The following is a 9,818-nucleotide window of genomic DNA, read 5'->3' on the forward strand; positions in this document are numbered from 1 at the left end:
GGTGACTGGGAACCTGGACAGGCACGTGATAGAGTATGGTTTTCGCCGAGATCGAAGGGTCATTAAAAATGCGAGATACCAATTTCGTTATCCCATCCAATTAAACACGTTCAAACTTTCTCTCATCGGGAGTACTTTGTGAACAAGGTGCCAGTTTAAAACTTGTAAGTAACCATAAATATGGCGTACCGTCACTCGGCCCCAAATAACACCTCATGGTAGCACAAGATGATACTGCCCTATCCTTTAAGTCCACTCCGGGGTTAATAGTTCGATAAATACCATAAGATAACAAGTTGCTGTGGTCATTAACTGGCACGTACCACTACAAACATGATTAGATAATGGATGTGATGACTAATTGTCCCCTATCAGATCATTCAAGAAGCTGCACACGAACCGCTGAATTATCTCGAATGTTTCACACGGTACATTATGTTACAAGAATTGTCTCAATAAATAGAGGTTGTTGAGAAAACGAAAGCTAGTTATTACTATTGTACCACACGAAACAGTTTACAAACCGTAGTTGTTAGTTGAGTAGAATTACCCTGCAGATGGAAAAAGCTGGTAAGTTATTTTCTTGTCTTCGTGAAAGTTGCTACTCATGAGGTACCCAGTTAAAACTTAGGTTTAGAGAATAATATAAACACTTTTACCTCGTAACAATACTGAGTTCCATAAACACACTTGTCGGAACTGTAATAATATTTATAGTTGTAGAGATAAAAATACAGAAGTTTTGTACTCTTATCAATTTAAGTAAATTAGCTGCAAAATGAATAATTAGTTTATGTAAATACACGTGTATCAAGAAAACACCTACATGTTTGTTCCGTTCCCCAGTTGACAAGACTGACCACATATATTTTACGTCAGTTAACAGAACTGAGCTATTTTTATCAGTCCATCATGATTCTGTTATCTTAAATCTGAATATTCAATGTTACATTTCATCCAACAGACGTGTATTAATTCTACGGAATAGAAAGTGTTATTTTAAAAAAAGGTTTTACTAATTATTTAAGACGTACCTTTTAATTTTGTTGACTTAAATTTTAAAAGCTTCATTTTTGATAAAAATAAGTAAGTTATACGACCAAGGATAAAGAAATAATTTTGAAAAATTTAAGCAGGAAGTTTTTTATTGTATGTAAGATGTAAACAAAGTTTATTTTAAAATAGGTGGATCAAAGAAACACGACAGCTGTTATACATGTGTCGTTACTTGTAGCTGTGAAAATGGAAAGATGAAATGCGTCTGTAACTGTAAGGATGACACATCTCAATGTTGTACAGAAGCTAAAGAGGGGAAAAACAAATGTACAGTTACTGTCGTTTGTGAGTGCGGAGATACACGTTGTAGTCCAGACTGTAAGAAGGAGTCATGTCAGGATTGTGATGAAGCCAGAAAGAAGAACAGTTGCGTTTGTAACGTTACCTGCTGGTGTGAAAACGGAAAGATGAAATGTGTTTGTAACTGTAAGGGTAACACTTCTCAGTGTTGTGAAGAAGGTAAGAGGAGAAAGGATAAATGTACTGTTAGTTGTCAGTGTTGAACAAGGAAGGATTAATCCTATATTACTGAACTTTCAATGTTCGTAAATTGTTTGAGTGAGAAACACGTGAATTGATGGTACTGATCAATAAGAGGATATTAATTTTATCATATACGCACTTTAAATGTGTAACGTTAACGTAAATATTAGAGACAGTTAGTAGCTTATCACACTGAATACCGATAAAAGTATATTGGTTCTCTTTCTAATTCGATAAATATTATTATATATATTTGAACTTTTCAATTAACGGCTGATAAGGATTTGTTATATAATTAACTAGATATATTAAACATGCTTAAATATATTGATGTCAAAATGTTAATTACTTTAATATTTTTCACTTTAATCAGTATACCTTATGCAGACGGGTACTATGGGATTTTTATAATCTCTTAAAACCAATTCGTGACAAAGTAATCGATATAAGTAACTATAGATAAAATTTTTAAGAATATAATTTTACGATGTTGAATTAATAAAACAAAGGTGATACTAAATTACTGTATAAAAGTTTTATTGAATTGGCAGTAACCTTATTCTGATAATATCAGAATATGGAGTTCGATCCTTTACGATGGTAAGTTCAGGTAGACTTGTATGCAGTTTTGCGTACAAACAAAACACATAATTTTAATATATTATCCCTATTACCATACAGGAAATTGATTTAATTTAAAATTACTATGCTCTTTTATCACTGACAGATATTTTTTTTTTTTTTATTTGTTTTGATATTCGCGCTAAACTACACGAGGACTTCTCTACTATTCTTCTGTGATTTACGAGGGAAATACTAGAGGGAAGGCTACCGGTCATCATCGACAAATTGTAAGACTAACCTACACATAAAACACTACCACGATGAAATAGTAAAGGATATTGTGTGGAAGTGATATTCGAAACGGTGACTCAAATATTACTAGACGAACGTTTCACCTTGTGGCCATAACAAGGTCATTTCTTTAGAAGAGAAAGCAACAGATGTTTATGGAGTATCTGTTTATTGTTGCTAATCTACCCAGTAATTGTGGATATGATCTGGTACACCTTGAAGATCGAAATTGTATTTACCGTTGCTTTTTTATCCACAGTTTTATCTAATCTAAAGCAAAAAAACTAGTATTCAGAAAGTTAACAGTGGAATTCGTTTCCAGTAGATTGTTTCATGTCTCGGACAGATGCCCTTACATAGTTTAAATATAAACTAATGTACATGTAACCTAACATAGTTAAAGCTAAATATTGAGCTATAACCAAACCAAAGTGATATCGTACCTAGTACAATTTGATAACTGACCGATATGATCAGAGAATAGAGGTCATGAGCCAGCGCTGTCTAGGTCTGTAACATTTAAACTGGTAACAGTGGAATTAAATATGTAATAATGTGTAAAATACTAGATGTTAGTATAGCTGAATCAAGATATTTTACAACAACTTGCAGACCGATATTTATATTACATGGAACGAACATAACTAACACCCTAGAGTTTAGGGTTCGTCAAGTCCAACATATTCTAATTTCTTTATGTAACAAAGGCTCGCGTCGGTGGGAAGCACTTTCTCTACTTCAAACTGTCGATCAATGCTTATGACGCACGGACCATCAGTAACTATTTCCTTATTTCTATACGTTTCGTTACTGTCGTAACGTAATTATTTTAGAAAGGAGAGTTACAAAACGCTTATCAAAAAGTAAATTATTTACGGTTGCAAAATGAATACTTAGTTTATTTAAATACATGATTATCTCAAGAAATCACCCACATGTTTGTCCCGCTTCGAAATTTTGTGAAACTGACCAAACATATTTAACGTCAGTGAACGGAACTGATCTACTTTTATCAGTTCAGGATGACGCTGTCATGTTAAATCTGAATATTAGATGTTGCATTTCATCTAACAGACGAGTGTTAATTTTACGAAATAGAAAGTGTTATTTTAACACATGTTTTTGTAATTTTTTAAGACGTACCTTTAATTTTGTAATTTACTTTTTAAAAGGCCTATTTTTGACAAAAACAGATTATATGGTCGAGTATCGGTCACAACATAAGTTTTAAAACTATCGAAAGACATGAGTAACAAATATAATATATAAGTAATATTGAAAACAAAATTAAGCAGCAATTTTTATTGTATTAAAAGTGTAACTGAAATAAATTTTTATATAGGTGAAACAATGAGAGACGATAACTGCTGTACATGTGTCGTTACTTGTCGCTGTGAAAATGGAAAGATGAAATGCGTCTGTAACTGTAAGGATGACACATCTCAATGTTGTACTGAAGCTGAAGAGGGAAAAAACAAATGTACAGTTACTGTTGTTTGTGAATGCGGAGATGCACGTTGTAGTTCAGACTGTAAGAAGGAGTCATGTCAGGATTGTGTAGAAATCAGAAAGAAGAACAGCTGCGTTTGTACCGTTACCTGTTGCTGTGAAAACGGAAAAATGAAATGTGTTTGTAATTGTAAGGGTAACACTTCTCAGTGTTGTAAAGACGAAAAGGATAAATGTACTGTTACTTGTGAGTGTTAAAGATGAAAAGACTATTGAAACTTTAATAATGGTGAATTATTTGACTGATAAAATAAACACGTAAATTGATGGTATGGATTAACAGCAAGAAGAAATTAATTTTAAGATGATATATGTAACATAAAATTGTAATAAGTATTTTACATATATTTCACTGTATTCTCGAGAGACGACTAGTACTATACCAAATTGAATGCGCATTAATCTATGTTGGTTCTCTTTCTAATTTGATAAATGTCATTATATAAAGTTTAAATGTTTAATTAATGATCGATAATTATTTACAGAATTAGCTATCTAGATACATCAAACATAATGATTCAAAATGTTAATTGGTTTTATGTTTTTTTCAATTTAATCTTTGTACCATCAAGAGACTCAAATCCTTAGATTTGTGAATGAGTAATCAATATAAGAAGCTACAGTGGCTTTAGGAATACAGTGTTGTGATGTTGAATTAATAAAATAAACTACATAAAATTCTTGTATGAACTTTTATTGGTCACCAGTATTCTTCATCGTAGAATATCAGAATCCTTTCAATGCTTAGTGCAAATAGAATAATGTGCAGTTTGTTTCTTAATAAAACAACACACACGGATGTTTTGTGTAAGAATTCTTCATCATTACCACAGAGTAATTTGAAATTAGACGAGAAATTTCTAAACTTCCAATTTGATACTCAGTATTTAATTTTAATGTTTAGAATTTCCTACAAAGTTACACGAGTATTTGCGTTAGTTGTCTGTAATTTAATAGTGAAACACTTTAAAGAAGGCAGCTAGTGATAAAATCCCGCCAACTATTGTTGAAGAATAAGAATTTAGAATAATATTTGAGCACTTAACAAAGTAGGCTAGAATCAACTGTCCGTTTTATTCTGTGGGTGTGCGCTATTAGCTTTCTTTTATGAGTTGTTAAAAAACGTTTTTTGTATTTACTTATAAAATATCTAACCTACATATTTGCATACTAAGAAGTCTATTTAAAAAAAAAATGTCCGATAAACTGAAAACTGAATTTAGGACAATGTACAAGTAAGCTAACCTGTAACTTGGAAAATGTTAACAAGTAAATTAATTACATTTCATAATTTGTTAAATAGGAGTTGTAAACAGTTGCTATCAGTTGTTAACAGTTATTAGTGCTGAATCAAGATATTTCACAACAACTTTTTAGACTGTTGTTTAGATTACGTGAAACGAAACGTATTAACACGCTAGAATTTAGATTTCTGAAACATAAATAAGTAAAATATATCACTTAAAAATTCATATACGATATATTTTTTTTACTTCACACATAGTAATTATAAACTGTGACAGTAAGATACCAGAGCATTTAGTATTCTCTAATTTCGTTATGCTTTAGTGGATGCTTACGTTCCACGAGAAACGCATTTACGTAAAGATGACTAAACATCAGAGCTATAGTCTAGATAATTTCTTTGTTTTAGGCCTATACTGCATGAAACGGAATTTGATTGTAGTAGAAACTGAAATGAAACATTAATTCTTATTTAAACTTCCTGATCTACTGGTCTGTTCTACAACGTCTTCTATAGAGTCGTAATACTGAAACGTTGGTTCAAGTAAATAAAGAATATTTAAGAAATAGGCCTATTATTCCACAATATAATGTATCTGCGTACCAGTATTGATTAGGCCTACTATATGACTGACACTGTACAACAACAGCTAAAAATCATAAGCCTAATTAAAGATAAAATTTAGTCTGACGTTGACTACTTTGACACAAAGTAACTTAAAGAATTAAATGTTTGTAGTAAATTAAGAATACTAAAATAGGTCTTATAAAAATGATAGAATCCTAAAATTCCTGGAACTTAACTAAACATCGTGTTTAATCTGAACTTTAAAGTAACTTCAAATCTCTTCGTTTGAAAATAAGTAATACATATTACAGATGTTAATAACATCACCTACTAATCGTTATGTCTTGATTAGATTTCTTATCATTACATGTACGCCTGTGTTTAGCTTGAGGAGACTACTTTCATAGTCCTAAACGGACTTTTATACATTTGGTCCGAAGTTCCTGATTATAAATGGCTTCTTACAAAGACTCATCGTACAGTTTCATATTACTATATTTCCATAAGATGTGAAGAATAAAACTCTTATAAAAGATAATAAAGGATAAACTAACATATTTCATAAAACTAAAAAAAAACTTTTAAAAATATTATATATCCTTTCTGTCTTACAATCTGATTAGGCAGTGAAGACAGTGTCACGTTGAAATAAGGTCAAGAAGAATCATTGAAAGGTCACACTATTCATAGATTCTAATTACACACGTGTTAATTTTAATTTAATGTTCACGTAAAGCTAAGAAAGGCCTAACTACATATAGCCGTTCGTAATTTGACTGTTATCCTATATTTCAAACTAACTGATCAGATGGAAGAGAAATCACCAAAACCATCATATTCATGTTTGACTGAATAGTTGGATTTTATCGTGGTGTTTGTAGTTCACCAACAGGTGTAAAACCTTTCGTGAAAATGAACCATGAATTTTTCTATTTAATTTTGACACACTTATCACTAATGATTTTTGGATTTGATGAAGATTTTAATTTTTTGTGGAGTTTGTATTTTATTGTAACAACATAAGTGAAACAAACTTGTGATTAGTTCAAATTTACGTAATTACCACTTCATATTTTAAGAATTCGAAATTTGTTAAGTAATTGTTGAACTGGTATGGTGAAGTACCAAATTTCGCTACTGATATAAAGTTGCCTATTAATTATTTCGCTGCCAACTTCGACTGAAGCCGATTTGACGGTTTATTCTATTAACGACTAAAGTCGAATTCGTATAGTGTTTTCTATATTCAATAGATAGCAGCACCCTACGGGTAAATGTGAAGTGAAGTCCTATTTAATATTCATTAGCCTTAGATGTTTTTCTTGCATATTCATGAACCTGACCACGCGATTAGTATTTTTTTTTTCCGAGACGCGAAAAAGGGAAGAATTTTGTGAAGAAAATTTCAAAGATGGTTTCACGCAGGCGTTTATCATTCTCTGCAGCTCGAATTTTGAATATAATTCAAGATTCGAAGTATGTTTTGGGTGTGAAAGCTCAGAAGACGACTTACGAGACAGTGCTGAAGAATGCAGACCGAACACACAAACCAACTTACAAACAAACACAAACCGCATTAGACGGTTACAAGCCACGAAATCTCAGATTTAGTCTGAACACACGAGAACTATGTCTAATGCAGCCCTATATTTTGACTTTCCTGAATATTTTTGTATAGTTTTGTTTATTTTGCCTCACTAGTTAAATCAGAGACGAGAGCCATATATTTCTAAACTAGTTTAAATCCTAAAAATATTTTTTAATGTTCGAGATATATTCTAGATTTGCAAAGTCACTGTTGAATTGATGGGGTCAAGTACTAAAGATTGCAGATAAAGAAAATCTGCTTAGTCATAGTTAGAAACAAATAAACAAAGGTGTGATATTAAATCTTCATACATTTAGCTGAGTCACCATTTACTGGACAAATACTTTATAGTTAATATAAATCATTAAAATGTAATGTTTAAAATATAAAATATTCAGTTATGGTTATTGTTTATTAGATGTTTTTAAATTGATTTGAAATAGAGTGAATAATAAATTTGTAGATTGTCATTCAATTTAGGATAGCCTTAATTGTATTGGATAAACTTACGGTACTTTTATAGCACTTGAGGTGGTTGGTAGCGTTAAATTAAATGAAAAGAAAATTCAGTATATATATATGATAGTGTTGGCTGAACTAAAAAATGTCATAGTTTATCAAATTTGTGAAAGTACAGAATGTGACAACTAGATATTTACAACAATTTTGAACTATTTATTTTTATTCAGTGTCTTAAAACTGTTATTCTTTCACAAACTGATCATTAAGCAAATTGGTTTTCAAACGTGAAATAATAATTTCCACAAATTAACATGATATTAAGAAAGCTTAAAATAGAAATGAGTGAAGGAAATACAAATATAATTTAAAATTTAAATATGAAATATATAATGTTTGAAATTAAGAAAACTTTATGAAACGACTTGGATATTAATTTATATATCCTCTTACAAAAGAAGAACTACATATATATCTAGAATAGACTACAAACAATTATATTTTAGTAGTGTATTTCAAGAGGTAATATAATTCAAAAAATGAAACAATCTAATTGTTATCTGCACGTTAATGGATGGAATGGTTAAATACAATCTGTATCAAAAACATGTACTATACACAAAAATGTTTCTCGTTACGATAAGCTTCATAGCTAACGGCACTAAAACTTCGGTTTGGATACTTGTGATGGGTAAAACACAATAACGTCGTTATGTAAATTTGTGTTAATAACAACAAAACAAATGTTGATATTTATTACTAAGATAAATTTAATTTTATTACGTTGTAGTCGAGGTTTATTATGTTTTGTTTTAATCTTTGTAATCTTTATTTGTTATAGAGCCCAACTAATTTTTAAATTTGACGAAGTGTCAGAAAATTAGCGTAAAAAACAAATATTTATGCCAGGTTTTGAAGTGCTAGTAATTTAATAAATATCTTACTTCAGAGACCTTTCAAACTTTTTTTTTTGATTTAGGTGCTTTACTCTCTACCGAAAGAGCCAAAACGTGCTTTAGTTTGGGTGTATTGAGAAAGTTTTCAATGCTAGAAATTACTCTCATGCAGTTTCGCACAGGAACTTCTTTACAAGCATCAGTGTGTGTTTGTGTGTGTTTTCTTATAGCAAAGCCACAAAGGGCTATCTGCTCAGCCCACCGAGGGGAATCGAACCCCTGATTTTAGCGTTGCAAGTCCGGAGACATACCGCTGTACTAGCGGGGGACTACAAGCATCAGAAATTGCCGAGTTTACGAAATGGGCACTACATAGGGTACAATTGGGAATTTATCAGTTATGTGTCTCTGGACACCATTGAATTCACTACTCATAGAAGTAGCCCTTTCGTACCCTTGTCCTCGCAGGTAGCCATGTTAGTACCATATTTTGTCAGATTGGTTATGATAAAACCAGCCAAGTTTCTGTCTGTCACATCACAACCAGGTATAAATTGCAAAACATATTCTCTTATTGCAACACAGTTGTCATTGGCATGCAAATATCTAACACACAACAAAAACTGTTCAAAACCTTAAATATCTGTTGTTTCATCAGCTAATATTGAGTAACACTTTGCAGCATTACCCTGTTGACCAAAGCATCAAGAACATGAGTATTACAGGCGTAGATGATTTCATTTTGAATTTAAGAACTCAGATACGTAGCATTTCTCTTTGTACTAAAAAATTCCCATAGATATTGAGGGGCTCCTCATCAGTTTCACCAACAAACATTGGACCAGAATTATATTTTCCCCTCAAAGCTAAACCTTGTCTCCCACACAGCAATACAGTATTAGTAATAAGCATTAAATATTGCCGGTTCTGTTCAATTTCTTGCTTGTCAGTTGCATCAAGCTGCAAGTGCACAGATGAACTTGTGTTCATGATTTGTAGAAAATTGTTAGCTTTGTTTTTGCTGTCTTGGTAATACTATTTCAATTCATATGCATTGAGTATTCAACAGCCTTCTTCCAGTTTGTGTATGGAAATTTCACTAGTTGTCTCACTTTCTGACTTCCAACACCAGCACCATCAGGAACAAAAAGACAGCAAT

General features: G+C 31.5%; 1 protein-coding gene across 1 annotated transcript; it reads left to right on the forward strand.

The window, feature by feature from the left end:
• The first annotated feature begins 423 nt into the window (after positions 1-423).
• On the forward strand, positions 424-4,581 carry LOC143251217 (uncharacterized). Its single transcript, XM_076502662.1, has 3 exons — positions 424-570; positions 1,186-1,515; positions 3,737-4,581. Exons 1-3 carry the CDS (start codon positions 558-560, stop codon positions 4,099-4,101), a joined length of 708 nt encoding a protein of 235 aa, XP_076358777.1. The 5' UTR covers positions 424-557; the 3' UTR covers positions 4,102-4,581.
• Positions 4,582-9,818: the final 5,237 nt, after the last annotated feature.

Source organism: Tachypleus tridentatus, chromosome 5, assembly GCF_004210375.1.
Source record: "Tachypleus tridentatus isolate NWPU-2018 chromosome 5, ASM421037v1, whole genome shotgun sequence".
NCBI lineage: Eukaryota > Metazoa > Arthropoda > Merostomata > Xiphosura > Limulidae > Tachypleus > Tachypleus tridentatus.

Coding starts and splice junctions, on each gene's coding strand:
- LOC143251217 (XM_076502662.1), top strand. Junction 1,516..3,736: donor TTCTCAGTGTTGTGAAGAAG/GTAAGAGGAGAA, acceptor ATTTTTATATAG/GTGAAACAATGAGAGACGAT.